The 19,050-nt window shown below is 39.6% G+C and overlaps 1 protein-coding gene across 1 annotated transcript in view; it reads left to right on the forward strand.

The window, feature by feature from the left end:
* GLP2R (glucagon like peptide 2 receptor) overlaps positions 1-12,588 on the forward strand; it is a 76,254-nt gene extending 63,666 nt beyond the window's left edge. The window contains exon 13 of the mRNA XM_044003759.1: positions 12,020-12,588. Coding sequence (XP_043859694.1) covers positions 12,020-12,355 — 336 coding nt within the window. The 3' untranslated portion in view covers positions 12,356-12,588. The remainder of the gene's footprint in view (positions 1-12,019) is intronic.
* The last annotated feature ends 6,462 nt before the right edge of the window (positions 12,589-19,050 follow it).

Consider the following 19,050-nt stretch of genomic DNA (forward strand, 5'->3'; position numbering starts at 1 on the left):
TTTATGGACAGGCTAAGATTTTTTAGGGGGTATGGGGACAGTGGTTATACCATGTGGTGAACAAATGGCTAGAGAGTTCTTTTAGATGAGTGGAAAAGCACTGGACTGGGAGTTAGGATGCCTGCATTTTTACTTGCACATGTACTGTTGATATGCTGTATGTTCTTGATCAAAATCATCCCATACATGCTTAGTTCCTCAGTTTTCTTGTGTGTAGAAAGGATATTGATAGGAAGGACATTGTTAGGAAAATGAAAAAAATATTTTGGAGGTTGTTAGAAGAAGAAAAGGGTTATCGAAAGAGGAATTTCCTGCTCAGTTCTGTTCTTGTTCTTTCCCTTGCAACCTACATCTGGGGAACTTGTGAAGAAAGTCACTATATCTCCTCCCATTGTATCCTAAGGCTGTAGAACCCCACATATTTCTGCACTGCCCTGGCAAAAGTCGCAGAAACTGTGCTACCCATGGAAAGGGGATACAGCTGGGATTTGGTTCAAAATTATCAGGAAGAAAAAAACTGAACTAAGTGAGAAATGTTATTACAATCTCTATCCCCAACCATGTTACCATAAAGAATTATTTTTATTACTTATTATTATTAATAGTTAATGTTTGATAAATTATAATTGAATTAGTAATAATATTAGTAGGATCATAGATTGAGAGCTGGAAAGGACCTTAATTCAGTATTACCCCCTTATCTTACCATTGATGATACTAGACTTTGAAGAAATTTAATGATTAGTCTATGGTCACAGAAGTAGTAAGTGACAGGGGTATAATTCAAACCCAAGTCCTGCGGCTCTATAGTCAGAGCTTTTCCCATCATATACACTGCTTCCTATATATCTGAATAATAATGTTGAGGATGGAGGTTGTAGAAATGGGAATAAACTTTCTTTCCTTTTCCTATTGGTCCTGGTCCATATGGAAATGGAAAAACTTATACCAGTTCACTTCATCATGGGGTTTTAATTGTACTTGGGAAAAAATGCATTGCTGCAAGTTAATGATAAGAGTGTCATTTGAAAAAAAAAGAGTGTCATTTGGAAATAAAAGAAGAGGAACTGGTTACAGAAATAACATCCTTCTACAAACTTGGAATTTGAAAAAAGTGACTTTTTACAAAAAGCAAATTCAAAAGCCCAATTCTCCTTGTGAACCTATAGGAGCCTACCAAGTTCCTGGTGGACTCCTGAGCAGTTGGAAAAACTTGGGTTCATGTCTTTATAAGGTCACTTTACTTCTCATTCACCTAATTTGTTTGCTTTCTGCTACAATGACATTACTTTGTTGGATTTCACAATAACATTTCACAATTTTAATAGTGTAAAGAAATAAACAGAATTAAAGGGGGACCTCAAAGGCTTCCCTTTAATTCTCTTTGTATCTTTATGCCATTCAAATTTTGGAATCTAGTAACAGATTAATATCATACCTACAACTATCGTAGTCTTCCTATTTTATATCTCCAAAAAGGCTTCACGCCTCTCAATTCTTGGCTTTTGGACCTTGATGTTCCACCAGGTCTAGCTTGTTATAGCTGAATAAGCTCCAGCTTTATAGTCAATGGGTCTGATTTCCTGCCTCCTGACCATGAACAAGTAATCTCTCTATGCAGAACATCAATTTCCTCATTTGTAGAATGAGGGAGAGTGGACAAAATAGTTTCTCTAATACTTTTGAGCTCTGAATCCTATGATTCTTTGGTTCTAGGGAGTATATATCATGGCATCCAACTCTCTCATAGCACCCAGTGACCCCAATTTAAGTGTCAAACATCCAAATCAATCAACTAATCAATCAATCAATGATTGATTATGCTAGGCACTGTGACAAGCACTGGAGTACATGAGATTAAGCTCTTTTGCCATTTCCATAAGCCTAGGTCTATCTCAGACAATCAGAGGTGTCTTGAAAATATGATAGGCCTCCCTAAAAACTAGCTCCCTGACTTTTTCCTTTCTTCTTCCTTTTCCAACCAAGGAAACTCAAGCAGGCAAGGATAACATTCTTCAAAAACTAAAAATAAAGAACAAACTAATATAATAATGTAATTTGACATACATACAACTCACTATCAAATTTCTCCAAAGGAAACCTCTTTTCTTCCAATTTTTCAAGTTCCAGTATTCCCTACAGAGGCAAATTCTGTTTTTCTTCATGTTTGACCCAAGCTGACAGACTGATGGTACGTGTGTCCCTTAGAAATGATGTTTTTTCAGGAACAGCTAGCTGGTTCAGTGGCTAAAGAACAGGCCCTAGAGCCAGAAGGACCTGAGTTCAAATGTGACTCAGAGACTTATTAGCTGTGTGACCCTGGGCAAGTCACTTAACCCTCGCTGCCCCCCTACCCCCCCCCCCCCCCGCCAAATTAAGCTTTTTCACATCTACTTAGCCAAACTCTGCCTCCTCTGGGAAGCCTTCTCTGATTCCCCAAGCCAGGAATTTTTAAAATTTCTTTCTGTCCTCTAAACTGCCCTAGCACCTTCCTTCCTTCCTTCCTTCCTTCCTTCCTTCTAACTTGAGAACAGTTGCTATGGAGATCTTCTCTGAAGCCATATAGCTTTGGTCTACTGGGACCCCCCAATCTCTTGAACTCACAAGGTTAATCCCAAGCCTAGACATGTCCATTTCAGGATACTCATTCATCTAAAGTCAGGAAAGGTCAAACACAATGGTGGGAAAGGTAGCCAGGGACCCAGGTACAAAGTCAATTTATTGAGTCCTCTCTTCATACTAGCTAGCACACGATTGAGGTTACCATAATTGCTGGAGTGGAGAAGGCCAACCCTTTCCCAACACTCCCTGGAAATTTCAGTTACATGATGCCATCTGGAGTGTTGAAGCAAGAGAACTCAAACTGTGAAAACTGTCTCTTCTTTTAAATGACCCAGCACCCTTGCTTCCTGCTTTTGTCATGGGGTAGGAAAAATTTATGGGGTTAGTGATGTCATACTTTACATAATTTTTTTTCTATGCTGAGTTACCACATGCCCAGGGACAGACCCCAAAGCTGTCATGTGGTTGACTAAGGACCATGTGGTAGTCCCTATAGGTCAATTTAACTTTGCTATACTTCACAGTCAGCATCTAGGAATTTTATTTACAGTGGGTTGGGTGTAGTCTTTAATGCCTATAGCAAATAGATAAATACTTCTGGGGAATGGACTCAAAGAGGACTTGAAGACACTCTTCCCTCATGCCCCAACATACAAATCTTCAATATATCAAGATTGTTAGAGTTGGAAAGATCATGTAACCCATTATTCTATAGACAAGAAACTGAATCTCAAAGAGCAGGAATGTCTTTCCCACAGTCACAGAAGGCTTATTAATTTTTTTTTAAGCAACAAACATTTATTTTATTTTTTCCAGCTACATGTAAGGGTAGTTTTCAACATTCATTTTCATAAAATCTAGAGTTCCAAGCATTTTCTCCCTCCCTTTCTTCCCCTCTCCACAAGATTGCAACCAGGTTATATATGTACAATCCACAAGTGTTCTTTTTATCAGTTCTTTCTATAGGGGTGCATAGTAAGCTACCTCATTAGTTCCTTGGGATTGTCTTGGATCATTGCATTGCTGAGAGTAGTTAAGTCATTCACAATTGAGCATTGAACAATACTGCTGTCCCTATGCACAATGTCCTTCCAGCTCTGCTCACTTCACTATACATCAATGTTCATTAGTCTTTCCAGGTTTTTCTGGGGTCATCCTGTTTATCATTTCCTATAGCACAAGACCATTCCACCACAATCATATAGCACAGCTTCTTCCATCATTCCTTCATTGATGGACATTCCCTTGATTCTCAATTCTTGGCATCTACAAAGAGTTGCTATAAATATTTTTTGTTTAATTTTCCCCCTTTTCTCTTTTTCATGATTACTATTCTTAACTGTTTCCCTTCCATCCTATTCCCTTCCCCATAATATTTATTCTATTATCCCTCTTCTTTCATCCTATCACTCTTCAAAAGGGATTTGCTTCTGTCTGTCCCCTCCCCTACTCTGCCCTTCCTTCTTTTTCCCCTCTCTCTTTATCCCCTTCCCCATCTATTTTCCTGCAGGGTTAGAGAGATTACTCTACCCAATTGAGTGTGTACATTATTCCCTCCTTGAGCCAATCCTGCTGAGATTGAGGTCTTTGAGCCAATTCTGATGAGTGTTAGGCTCATTTCCTTTTCTGATGAGTGTAAAATTCATTTACTGCCCTGCTCCTCTCCCATCTCTTCCCCTACTCCATAAGCCTTTTCCTGTTTCTTTCACCTCTGCCTTTCCCCCTCCCCCAGTGCATTCCCCTCACCCCTCAATTTAACCCTAAAGATGTCATCATGGGGCAGCTAGGTGACACAGTGACTCATAGAATACCTTGCTTCCCTCAAAGCTAAACTTGAGGGATTAACTCCAACAAAAAGCATTTCATTAACCCCCTGTTTCAAATGCAGCCTCCCAATAATTTATATTTACTTATATGTGTACATGTTGTTTTCCTTCAAAAGAATGATAGTTCCTTGATGGCAGGGACATTTTGGTTCTTGTATTCCCTGCATCTACCACACAGTAAGCACATAATAACTGATGGTCTAGATGGATAGATATGTAAGTGACTTTCCAGAGTTGTTGTAAAAGGATATTCTTCTTTACGTATGGGATATACCAAATGGCTTCAGAAATTCCTTCTGATTATAGGATTTTGTAATCTTCCTTACTGGTCAGAATTAAGTCTAGAATAGTGCTTCCCCTCATCATTTTCTCTGTATTTTTGAAGGATGAAATTATTAAGGTGAGACAAGACTCCTCTTTTAGCAGAGAGAGCTCCAGCAGATTTCTGCATAATTAAGGTCTTCCATCAATAGTATGTCATGCATCCATGCCAGTTATATATTCTATTTCCTTAACTCATCATTTATTTCCTCCTGTTTATATTAGACTCCCATCAATCAGTCAAGCTCACTATGTGCCAGGCACTGTGCTCATTGCTGGGGATACAAAGAAAAGGCAAAAAACAGTGTCTGCCCTCAAGAAACTTAAATTCTAATGGGATAAAAGGAGAAGGACCTACATATACAAAAATATCTATAGCTGTTCTTTTTATGGTGACAAGGAATTAGAAATTGAGGAGATGCCCATCAATTGGGGAATGGCTAAACAAGTTGTTGTATATGAATGTAATTGAATATTATTGTGCTATAAGAAATGATGAGCAGGCAGATTTCAGAGAAGCCTGGGAGGACTTACATGAACTGATCCTGAGTGAGATGAGCAAAACCAGGAGAACATTATACACAGTATCAACAACATCATCTGTTGATCAACTGTGATAGACTTGACTCTTCTCAGCAATACAATGGTCCAAGATAGTTCCAAGGGGCTCATGATAGAAAATGCTCTCCAGAAAGTTGTGGGCCTGTCATTACTTCCAGAGGAAGGCAGGAGTCCCGCAGTCTGAGGAAAGGAAAAGGCTTGTTTTCAAAAGGAAATGGAGCTCTTACCTTAGCCTGTAGAGCAGAGGAGTATGCGGGCTATGTATGAATACAGGTTTTTCCAGTAGCCTCTCTTGCTGTCTAATGGTAACTTCTGTAAATCTGAACCTCTAGTGTAGAACAAATGGAGAGAGCATGTAGCTTGCCTGGAGCAGCTCTCTGACTAGTGCTCCGTTTGGGACGTTGTCTTTATCCAAAGCCTTCTGAGTCAGGTCTCCCTGAGGCACTTGGCGTATGAAGCTCTTGGGTTCTCAAAAAGCTGAGGAGGGGAGGGAACTTTCCCTTAGTCCCCCCATCCCCAAGGAGGAAGATGGGAGACAGAAGTCAGGAGGCACCTACCTCTCTCTTTGGGTGGAGTTGGAAGTGCTGACCCTTTGTCTGTATTAAGTCATTATTGATCGGTCGGTCCTGCGCTTCCCAAAATCAGTAGGGCTTTTCTCTCTCCTCGTTACATAGATGAAACCAGTTTTGAAGGGTTGAGAGCGTGACAGTGATGGTTTCAGTCATTCCCTTGGATCTTTATCACTACCTCCCTTTCTCAGGTGTTGGATGAGTTCTTTTGCCCCAGAGTGACTAGGCAATTTCTGCTTCACAGGAGGGGGCCAGGGCCATCTTCTTACAGGCCTTGAGTATCTTGGAAAATGTCTAATTTCATTTGATAGCCCTTCATGAGAGCTGGACCTTCCCTTACCCTGTAATGTTACATTTTGAACATCATCTCTTTCCTTCCCCCCATTTATGGGCATCAGAGAACAGGACTGGACTTTGGAAAGGGGAAAGATGTGTTTGGCAAGTCTCTGTTCTCCCCTCCACTTCTACCAACATCAGGAGCCAGGAGGGCTTGCCATCCAAGCCAAAACCAGGAACACACATTTCCACTTAAACCTTCCCTCCCCCACACTCCAGGTCAGTGACTGATTGTCAATGTCAGTGACATTGGCTGATGGACAGAGTGAGGTTTAGATAGGTCCTATATGGGTAACTTTCTTCAGATGGGATTCTGTATCCTTTTAATCCTGTCCCAGCCTGTGAATCTGGCAACCTGGGATAGGAATGTGGTCCCCAAAAAGGGGATGGTCTGATGTGCTTTGGGAAAGTCTCAAACTCAGGCCGGGTTTTCTTCTTCATTCTCCTAATTTGCTTGTGGTTCTTGTTGCTGTCCCTCATAGCTGTTATGTGGCACTCTGAGTGACCTTGTGGTTTTGACTATTGTAAAGATTTGAAATAACTACATAAATAAAGCTTTCTCAGTGTTCTAAAAAAAAAAAAGAAAAAAAGAAAATGCTCTCCAAGTCCAGAAAAAAAGAAATATAGAATCTAGATGCAGATTGAACCATAATATTTCTAATTTTTTTTTTGTTTTTCTTTTTTGAGATTTTTCCTTTTTGCTCTGATTCTTCTTACACAGGATGACTAATGAAGAAATATGTTTAATGTGATTGTACATATATAACGTATATCAGATTGCTTACTGTCTTGGGGAGGGGGGAGGGAAGGGAGGGAGGAAGAAAAATTTGAAACTAGAAATCTTATAAAAACAAATGTTGAAAACTATCTCTACATTGTAACGATTGGAATGACGCCACCTGCTGGAGACTTACTGTAGAAGAGTTCCGCCCATGAAGTGAAGGTCTTTGAGGGCAAGACCAGGAGTCTTTTCTTTGGCGTCAGGAAGTGACGCGGGCTAGTGGGAGGAGGAAGGAAGAGACTGGCGCTCAGTCTCGCTCTTTTTCCTGAGGACGCTGGTGGAGAAGGGAGCTAAAAATGTGCTCTCCCTTTAATAGATAGGAATCTAGGCCTTTCTCTCTTTACCAAATTCTTATTCTCCTTAATAAATGCTTAAAAGTCTAACTCTTGCTAAAGCTTATAATTTATTGGTGACCACTCATTAGATATTTTAGACAGACTAGCTAGAATTTTAACCCTTAACAACATGTAACTAGAAAATAATGAAATACTTTTATGAAAAAAGTTCTAATGCGATAGACAGCATGCATATCAATAGATATGTACAAGATACACACAGTATAGGTACAAATTAACTTTAAAAGGGAAGGTACTAGCTTCTGAATGGATTGGAAAAGTTCTGCTAAAAGACTTGAAGGAAACCAGTGGACCCCAAGGCTCTATTCATCTTTTCTATCTATATTATCATCCTTGGTGATCTCAACAGGATTCTGAGAAACAAGGTAAGGAGGGAGAGCTTTCCAGGTATGGGCAACACAATCAATGCAAAGACACAGTCAGAAGCTGGAACACTGTGTGAGAGCAAGTGGGCCAGTGTGACTGGATTATAGATCCTAGAGGCCAGTCATATGCAAGAAGATAAAAAAAAAGATAAGAAGGGTCCAGGTTGTAAACAACTTGAAATTCCAAACAAAGTAGTTTATAGTTAGTTTGCCCCAGAGGGATATCTGATGACTCAAGGAAGCTATGGCTTTGTAGAACAGTGAGATGACATGATCAGACCTACACTGTAGGAAAATCACTTTAGCAGTTGTGTGGAATATAGATTAGTATGGGGAGAGACTTGAGGCTAGGGAACAACTAGAAGGCTATCACAATAATCTAGGCGAGATGTAATGGGGGCTTTAGGTTTGTGTTTGCATGAATGGACCAGAAGGGATATATGTGAGAGATGTGGAAATTGAAATGACAAGATTTGGAAACTGAATGAAAATAGGGGAGGAAAGTAGAGGTGAGAAGTTGAGGATAACATTGATGTTATAAAATTAGGTGAATGGAAAAATGTTAAATGCCCTCAGTAAAAATAAGGAAGTTCTGAAAAGTGTGTGTGTGTGTGTGTGTGTGTGTGTGTGTGTGTGTGTGTGTGTAATTTTGTTTTGGACATGTTTAGTTTAAGATACTTATGTGATATCTAGCTTGAAATGTCCAATAAGCAGATGATAATTTGAGACTGTAGCTTAGGAGATCTATAGATCCAAGAATCATCTTCATGTTGTTGTTTAGTCATTTTTTTCAATCATGTCTGACCCTTCATGACCATATTTGGGGTTTCCTTGGCAAAGATACTGGAGTAGTTTTACCATTTCCTTCTCCAGCTCATTTTACAGCTGAGGAAACTGAGGCAAACAGGGTTAAGTGACTTGCCTAGGGTCACACAGCCAGTACACATCTGAGGCCAGATTTGAATTCAGGAAGATGAGTCTTTTTGACTCTGGGCTCAGCACTCTGTGCACTTTGGTGCCACCTAGCTGCCTTGATCTATCTTCATAGAGAGGATGAGATCCATCAACTGAGAGAAGAGAAACTAGGAAAGAGCTTTAGTGTTACACCAACACTTTTTTTTCTTTTTCTTTTTTTTCTTTTTTCTTTTTTTTTTAGTGAGGCAATTGGGGTTAAGTGACTTGCCCAGGGTCACACAGCTAGTAAGTGTTAAGTGTCTGAGGCCGGATCAGAACTCAGGTACTCCTGACTCCAGAGATGGTGCTCTATCCACTGCACCACCTAGCTGCCCCTACACCAACACTTAATGGGAACGACAGAAAAGAAGACTAAGAAGGAGCAGTTATGACAATATTGTATCCCTATCTCCCTACATTGATCTTTATTCAAACGCTTTCTGACAACTTACATCCCTGAAAAAGTTCCTGAATTTCCTCACTTAATATAGAATGCTTCTCCACCCACCTTCTTACTATTCTGTTCTTTTTGAAGATGAGTATTTCCAAGAGACATATTCCAGCCATGTAAAACAACCCACCAAGTCTCAGTAACATCTCTAAAGTCAAATTGCCTAAATGTGTTAGCTGCTTTAGTTTACCATGCTTGTTACTCATACTTCTGCACATTTAGGTATATATTGAAACCAAAGCTACTACCTGTGGTAGTTTAGTACTTCCATTTTCCCCCCTCTCAATTATTTGCAAGAATCCAAGCAAACACATTTTTTAAAAAAAAATCATCCTTATGGTACTCTATCTCTGACCAGGATCTTGCTATTACCGTACCTTAAACCATAGAGCAGAACTTCAAATCCCATTCTCATATATTATCTCCTTAATTAAGTGTTCATTTCCTAATTTTTATTTCTTTTCTGAAGCCCAAGACAACAATAGGCAGCAGGGATGAAAACATTTTCTGTGTGGCTAAGGTACTGTTACTTCTACAAGGCTTCCTTAGGAATAATTTATAAATACCTTTTGTTCCCATGTGAATGAACAAAAAGGGGTATTAATGATTCAATCTGCACATCTCATGAGGTTTTCCATTATGTTCTGGATGCATACCCCAAGAAATTAACAGATTTTTTTATCGTTAATATCAGATCAAATATCTCCATCAGTAGCCCATACCAGGGAGTCACCAACTCCCACTAATCATTTCATCTTTCTCTAACCCTTATTAGATAATCCTTTTCCTGATCATATTCATGGATCCACATTATTAGCTTTTGTTAAACAAGTAGCTGCTTTCTCCTCAGAGGTCCAACTCACCACTCACTCTCCCACACTCCCAGAAGAACCTAATATACATTATGTATTTCTAATTCTTCAGTGGTTCTTCTTCCCTTTCTTCTCTGCATTACATTGTTCTCCCTTCCAACCCTACCTTCTTCAACTTTCCAATTTCCTGGCACAAATTAGGACTCTCCTTGGCCTTTTCACATACTTTTACTTTTTTTTAAACCTTAATACTTTTCTTAGGATATTTTTTAAAGGTACACTTAATTCTTCTTGATAACCTTAAAAGTGGAAAGGTGTTCCTCAAGCCATCTTCATTTTTATAGAGGAGAAAAGAGTCCCCAAAGGTGAATGGACTTGTCAAAGTCACATAGGTAGGGGCAGAGGAAGGATTTGAACCCAGTTACTTCAAATTCAAATTCTGTGCTTTATTATTCTACAGTTGCTTACTACTCTCCTATTGCCCAACACACACCCATTAGGAAACCTCTCTGAATTCTTTCCAAGAAACTCTTTCAGAAAACCTTCCCTTGGCAAACAAATGACAAAGAAATACTTCCTTCCTCCTATACAACTTCGACATTCTGAGTTTGTTTTTGCCAGTTGTGAGATTTCATTCATACCCTTTTGCTTGTCCCCTTTTGTGATCATCAGTACATATGGGATGACTAGATGTGCAATCTGTTGTTTGTGGGACAGAGTTCTTATCTACTGGAGACTAACTGATTCAGACAGGGATCATATCCTAAAATTGTGGCATCAATAGCACTGTATTCCATTCAATTGAGCTACATGACTCAAGAGTTATGTACTTATAACCTAGGAGAAGCTTATAACTAGGAAACTTATGAATATTTTTTTCATTTATTCATTCATTTATTCATCCATTCATGCTTTCATCAACAATCATTTATCCTACTGTATGTAGGATATAATGCATCATTGAGTGTGTGTATGTGGGCTAAGCATTTGGAATCATTTAGGATCACTTAGCTATAATTCACACTATGTCATGATAAGTAATTTTGGAGAGTTACAGAAGCACGTGCTATGTGGAGACTGAGGGAGAAAGGTCATTGCTGACTAGGGGAATCTGGAAAAGCTTCATTGAAGGAGTGATATTTGAATTGACTTTAATAGTTAAGTAGAAATTCATCAGGTGAATAAGGGGAGGGAGTATATTCTAAGCATAAGGAGAAGCATGAACAAAGGCATGGAGGGGAGAAAATTTGACTCAGGAGTCAGAGAAAGTCCAGTTTGGCATAGGGTTTGTCTATGGTCATAGCCCCTTGAATATGCATCTGATCTCAGAAGCTAAGCAAGGTTGAGTCTGGTTAGTACTTGGATGGGGGATGCTGTGGGCAGGCATGTAGGTGGCTAAGTGGATAGAATGCTGGGTAAGAATGAGTCAAAAAAATACATCTACCTGAGTTCAAATCTGGCCTCAGACACTTTCTGGCCATGTGACCCTGGGTAAGTATCTTAACCCTGTTTATCTCAGTTTCCTCATCTGTAAAATGAGCTGGAAAGGGAAATGGCAAGCCACTCCAGCATCTTTGTCAAGAAAACCCCAGATGAGGTCATGAAGAGTCAGGAATGACTGAAATGGTTGAACAACAAGAACAGCAACAGAGTTTATGGAGGAGAATAACCTAAGCCTGAAAAGGCAGGTTTGTGCCAGACTATAGAGAGACTTGAATGACAGGCAAAGGAATTTGAACTTTACTCAGGAGGCCATTGGAATCCTCTAAAGATTTTTGAGCACAGTTGCATGCCTTGCATCAAAAAAGCTTACAAAGCACCTCTCATTCATTACCTTATTTCTTCTCTATAGCAACTCTATTGCTGCTTTATAGATTTTAACACTAAGGCTCATAGAAAAGAAGTAAATGCCTTGGCCAAGACACTTAAATATGGAGGGCCAGAACTGAAATTTAGGTACTGGCTCCAGGTTTTCACAGCATCATGCCACCTACCCAACCAGCCTTGTTATGATACTGGGCACACAGTGGCTATGTAATGACTGTTACCTATAGTTGTTAAATGGGGACAATAACTGAACCCATCCATCCTCACAGTGCCTTCATCCCCTTTCTCTCCCCAACAGGTGAAAGCTGAGCTGCGGAAGCACTGGGTTCGTTTCCTACTTGCCCATCACATCAGCTGTGTAGGCTGTGTTCTGGAAAGGAAATTCAAGTACTTGCGTAAACATTCCAAGAGTCAGACGAGCCAGCAGTTTGGGTGGAATCAGGGACCGGGAGAGTACAGGCCTGACAGCAATGGGCAGCTGCCACACTTGGCTGGAAAGGACCAAGGGACTTTCAGCTCCCAGCCACACCGAGGCAAAGCAGTCCTTCTCAGGGGCAGCCTGTCTGAGAGCAGTGAGGGTGACTTCACCATCATTGATACCACAGAGGAAATTCTGGAGGAGAGTGAAATTTAGATGCCTTTGCAGAAGAGAATCTTGAAGGAGATCTGCACCTCTCCCCTTCTTCCTTCCCTCACTTTCCTAAGGATTGGGACTGAGATTCTGAGACAAAGAGAAGATGGAAAAGAAGAATCTAGGGCTGTCAAGCATAGTATTGTGTTACTTTCCCTCACAATCATAATTAATACTTTGTATTTGTGCATTTATCTTCAAAAGTCTCCATGTACTCTACAGATACAGTTCTGTTTATATCCACATAGCCTTAGCATTCTCAATCAGTACTGATGTAGGACTATAAATCCTGAGTGCATGCTCTTCAGACACCAAAAATGGGGCATGAGCCACGGTCTAGAAATCAACGCTGGTGTGTCAATAAGAAAAGAAAACTTTGAATATGAAAAAGTGGATATAAAGAAGTTTCTTGTTAACTGCATCCCCTTTGTGTTTTCCTACAAGTAACAATTTGTTCACTTGATGGATAGAGAGAGACAGAAGAAGAGAGGAAAAGATGGGGTGGGCGAGAAAGAGGATGGAGGGGAATGAGAGAGAGAGAGAGAGAGAGAGAGAGAGAGAGAGAAGAGTTTCCTGTTATTTTTTTCTTCTTTGATCTCCAATTTCTGATTCATAAACTCAGCCTGCTCCTCTAACTCCCCAGATCTCATGACAGATCCTTCTAGATCCCAAATTCCACTGAACCTCTGACTCTGCTTAGGAAGTAAACATATTCATCTTCCTTGAGAAAGTAACAAGAAATCAGCAAAACAGTAATCATGAAATGAAGACAGTCTAAAACAGCGGGTTTTAACTTCTTTTTATGCCATAGACCTCTTTGGCAGTTTAATGAAGCTTTATAGAATTTTTAGAATAATACTTTTAAGCACATAAAATAAATTACATAGGATTAAGAAAAGAAACCAATTATATGGACATATAATTATAAAAATATTTTTTAAAAACCATTCACAGGGGCAGCTAGGTGGCTCAGTGGATAAAGCATCGGCCCTGGATTCAGGAGGACCTGAGTTCAAATCTGGTCTCAGACACTTGACACTTACTAGCTGTGTGACCCTGGGCAAGTCACTTAACCCTAATTGCCCTGCTCCACCCCCCCCCCCCAAATCATTCACAGAACCTAGGCAAAGAACCCATGGTCTAGAAGATCAAAAGGTTCATTTTGTTTTGGTCCTTCCACTAACTTATCAAACAGCATTGCTTTGGGTTTCTCATTTACAAAGTCTCCCCCCAAAATCAATATTGTGGACTTGGAGTCAGTGGATCTGAGTTCAAATTCCACCATGAATAGGTAGCCCAACCTGCAGATATATATGCCTTAGCTCATCAATTTCAGACATTTGGACTATTGTGAATGCAGTTTGCTATTTTTTTCATAATTCAGAATATATGCGGCAGGGAAGTGAGGAGCAATAAAGTTTTTACTAAATTATCTCCCCCTACTCACAATTCTTGGGTCTTTTCCCAGGTTAAAATCTTGATTCTTCTCATTCCTTGGGATTGTGTATCAGAATAGTGGGAAAAAATTCCCTAATGTTTACGATGTATGGCTATAAAATAATTAGTCTGAAGCTTGAACCACAACCTCTCCATCTATGGGAGGCCCACTTTTTAAAAGTCACCATAGTGAAATTACTCTAATAATGTTGCCATTGGTCAAAATATTTCTAGAACTAATCTTTGTGGATTTATTTCAGTCATTTTATGACTCCCTCCCCTCGTCCATCCCCACCAAACATGGTCTTATTAATCCTTATTCATGCCTTGTATTTGACTAAGAATAATTTGTCCAACTTAATCACCCACCTTGTTCAAGAGACTTAGAACCAAATGGTTTTTGACAATTTCCAAAAATCATATCTATCCTCAAAGGATAAAGCTATGCCACTCCTGGATACATTAAAAACACACACACACACACACACACACACACACACACATGCCAGATTTTAGTAGTTCCAAAACTACTCCATGATTGTTTGAATAATGGAAACAAGATTGGGATAAATATACAGTTTTCCAAGGTGACTACATTGAAGGGGATGAAGGTTATTTGGATGTATAAGTTCTGATCTTGAGTCTACGGTTAACCAGTTGATTAACCATTGATTAAGTCAATTCATTTGACCTTAGTTTACTTTTCAGTAAAGTAACTGGGGAATTTTTCTACAGAACACTTGGATTCCACGAGGGGTTCTTATAAGAGATAATCTGTATTGACAGATAAACAAATGCAAAAAACTGTTTTGCTATTATACATAATCATCTGTAATGTGTTCATTCAGCTTACAGAGGGAACCAATGCAATTGAAAAATTACTTTCCTATTAGTTTCAAATTAATCATTGAACATACCCCTAATTTGCGATGTGCCAGTGATTGAGTATCGCTTTATTTTTTGCATACTTTGCAAGGATAGATTGACAGTCAAAGAGGATGAGGACTTATAAAAGGCCAACTGAACTTTGAGTTTAGAGATCATTGGCAACTTTGGAGATAACTCTTTGAACAGGGCAGAGAAGATAAGAGCCTGGTTAAGTAGGGGTTAAGGAGTGAGTGAACGATGAGAAATGGAGGCAACAAGAACAGACAATTCTTTCTAGGAACTTGAGAGTGAAAGGGAGGAGAGCCATATGGTTATCACTTCCACAGCATGGGGGTTAGGGGTGCAGTGCCTCCTTGTTCTGGAAAATCTGTGTAAAATTTTTTGTACCAAAGTAGAAGTCTGAATTTTTTCTTTTTCTTTTATGGGATATTTACAGTACCTTCTGTAAAATTTGGGTTATTTGGTCACAGTCTCTGGGTCATCTGCTGGCCTTTCTGTGTCATCTGTGGCTTTTGCAAAACTCCCCCCAAATTCCCATTTAATTTCTTATGCAAACCCACAATATATTGAAACCTCAATGGGAAATGTTGCAATGTGGAAGGAATAACTGTAGTATGATAGCTTGAGGAGATGGCAGTCTAATACAAAGATTTATAAAGATGGGAAAGCCAGGAATTCTTATGAGCAGCAGGGAAGGTGTTAGAAAGAGAGAATAGGAAAGATGAAGGAGAATGATCAAGGGAGCAAGTTTCTGGAGAGAACTTGTAACGTAGCAAGAGAGGAAAAGATAGGAGAAGGTATAAAGCTAGGATTCTTAACCTTTTTTGTGTCATGGACCCCTTAGCAATCTGTTAAAACATGATTCTCTCCTCAGAATGTTTTAAAGGCATAAAACAAAATACAAAGAATTATGAAGGAAACCAATAGTTAGTGAAACGGAAGATACGTTTTTTCCATCAAAGTTCACAAATTTCATGAAAAATATGCATGGATCCTCCATGTGGACTCTAAGTTAAAAACCTCTGGTATAAAGACATTTTGAAGGATGATGACATGATACTAAATTCAAGATGGATGGTCCTGATTTTCACAGGATCATAGTTTTAGGGCTAGAAGGAAGCTGAAAGGCCATCTAACCCAATTCTTTTATTTTACTAATGAGGGAATTGAGACAACAAAAGGTTAAAAGCCCTGCCCAAGGTTGTACATGTGATAAATGGTCATAATGCATGGTCTTTAGTTCCTCATTAAAGTGGAAAGGGAGGGGCAGCTAGGTGGTACAGTGGATAAAGCACCAGCCCTGGATTCAGGAGTACCTGAGTTCAAATCCGGCCTCAGACACTTGACACTTAACTAGCTGTGTGACCCTGGGCAAGTCACTTAACCCCCATTGCCCTGCAAAAAAACACAAACAAAAAAACAAACAAAAAAAAGATTTAAAGTGCTATTAAAAAAAAGTGGAAAGGGAAAGCGTTCTCTTCAGAAACAGTTGTATACATGGACTTGAGGAGAGAGAAGATAATTTGGAAAAGCTCTTGTGGGCATATGATAGGAAGTCAATTGAGGAAGAAAAAAGAATTGCCAATCAGAAAGAAAGCCCTGTTAGTGATTAGCTAACATGAATTGTTAGCAGATATTAAGCATGAGCATAGAAACAGTGATGAACGATGATGAGAATGACTCAAGACTTACTAGGGTGGAAGCAGTGATAGGAGATAAAAACAAAAACTTGAAAGGGTAAAGAAGAGTGAATACTGAAATGTGAAAATAGGAAAGTGAGGGCAGAGCAAGGGTGATAGATTTGCAAAACAGAGTAAGACTGGAGGTCAAAGTGAAGATAAATATATCTAGGAGGGATGGAGTAAAGTGAGAGGTGGCAGGAGAGGAGGTTATATGCAAAAAAAAAAAAAAAGTGAAAGAGATGATAGTAATATCTGAGAGAGTTAGACCTGTAGATGGCTATGGTAGATTGAAGCTGTCAATTATTGGGCATGAGGAGGTTGATGAACTGTTACTTGACGTTTAGCTCCTTAAAGTGGGGCACTGTTTCCAGGCTGCAGTATCCCAAGCTTAAGAAGTCCCAGGTGGTATGATTTAAGGAGAATCAGGTTCTTCACTCACCTGACCTGTTCCCTGGTCCTTAGATGACCCCAGACCAACTTGCTAATCAACCAGCTTTGTGTGTTGTGGTTGTCAGCTGTGACGAGCCTGTGCCCCTCCCCTACCTGGGCCACTGCTACTCAAGCCTACCTCCTGGTTCCCGGCAGGGGTGAAAAATCCGAGTTCTGCCTCAGCACCAGCATAGACCCCTGTAGTCTCCCCCCTGCCAAGGGCTCAGCCCACTCACCAGACTGTGAGCTTAGTTCCAGACAACACTGGCACTTCAGCTGATTCAGAGGCTTTGGGGGTCTGCTTCTCTGGTGAGGCCTTCCTGGGACTGGATCTGTGTCAGGATGACTGTGGAGTTGGGCTCGACTTTTGTATGAGCACAGCAGCTCCCTCCTTCTGACCTTCCCAGCCATTCTTGGTTAGAAGATGATTTCAGCACATTCTTCTGTGAGTTTTGCTGTTCCAGACATTTTCCTATGGTGTTATTTGGATGTTTTTGGAGCAATCGTGTCATGAGTTCGGGAGCTCACTGCCTTTCCTCCACCCGAGGTTGATGAACTGTGAACTTGATGCTCAAGGGAATCTTGGGATATATATTGAATTCATTTTTTTCCATTTCATTTTTATCCTGAATTTAATAAATGCCAGATAAAAATGAACATTTCCCTATATATTATAGAACAAATGGAGAGGATTATATATGCACATAAAGTTTACTTTTCTTTTCCAGTAAATAAATTCAACATGCAACTTTCAAAGCTGTACTGCTTTTCTGAGTCCTTTTTCTGTTCTGTTCTCTTTGGCAGGGGATTGGGGGAGAGGGGATAAGAAACACTTCTCCCTCTCACCTACCCCTTCCTCACTGAAAAAATTTTAAAAGATCACCCAAACTCTGATAAAAAAAATACACATAGTCAAGTTATTGAGACACAAGGTCATTATCCCAATTCTCCTTTCCACTAGCAAGATCTCCCCTTCAGAGTTCTAAGGGTAACCCCAAGAGGTTGGTGTGATTCTTTTCTGATGCTATCAACTCATTTCATTTCCCACTTCAGTGTTCTTCCCAATCTCATCAACAATAGTTATCTAACATCATTGATAACCAATTAACATCCATTTGTTTTCTTAATAGGTTTTTAATTGATGTATTTTTATATCGCCATACTTTTCCACCCTATGCCTCTCCCTTTCTTTCCCAGAGAAGTGTCCCATATAACTGATAGTACTTTAAAAAAAAAGGAAAAAAGAGGAAAAAGCCAGCTATATAATACAGCAAAAAAGTCTAAAAATATGTTCAGTGTACAACACTTGTCATCCTTTTGCCTCTGCAAAAGGGTAGTGAATAGCTTTTGCAATGGGCTATCTGCACCACCCACAGAATAAAAAACATCTCCCTGAACCAGGGGTACACACTTCCTTCAACCTCTTCTGTCCCTGGGGAGAATAAGTTCAAATTTCAAGTGATTGCTAAAAAGTATTTGCTTCACCAAGTTCACTTATGATTGGGGCACTGATGCTGTCAAGTGATGATGTTTTCAAGACATGACATCTTGGCTTTCATATCAATTGATTACAGGGATGGATCCTTTAGGTTGCTTCCTGGGGACTGAACTATACCTCACCCTGCTCAGCTGTGGTGGTAACAGCAGTCTCTGCCATAGCCTAGACCTCAAACTTTGGAATCTCACAAGGCCTTTCATCTTTAATACTTCTTTATCTACGAGCATGATAGAACAAATAGAAGCAGAATGGACATAGGTGGCATCTGGCTCCAAAGCCACATGGTGAGTAGGTTGGAAAAACCTCCCATATTTAGTTTATGGCATTTCTTCCTTTCACTTGAATTTCTGGCCCAAAAGAAGGGCTGTTTGGTTAGGTAGTTCCTATGGACATTCAGTGTCTGCCAAGCAGTTAATTAAAAGACTTTTATGCCATCAATTAAGTATACAGGAAACAGTCACCAAATAACTGCACATTCTCTGGAAAGGAAAGCTTTTATTAACCAAAATCTTTACTTATCTATTCAAGGTGAGTGGCATGCTTCATTACTGTTCCTCTGTAATTATGATTGGTTGTTGCAGTGATCAGAATTCTTAAGTCTTTTAAAATTGTTTTTCTTTAGGATGTTTTTAATTATATAAATTGTTCTTTTTTTTCCACTTCACTTTGCCTCATCATCTGCATCAGTTTATACTAGTCTTCCCAAGATTCTTTGAGACCATCCCTTTCAATATTTCTTATAGCACAATAATATTCCATTACAT

Source organism: Dromiciops gliroides, chromosome 4, assembly GCF_019393635.1.
Source record: "Dromiciops gliroides isolate mDroGli1 chromosome 4, mDroGli1.pri, whole genome shotgun sequence".
NCBI lineage: Eukaryota > Metazoa > Chordata > Mammalia > Microbiotheria > Microbiotheriidae > Dromiciops > Dromiciops gliroides.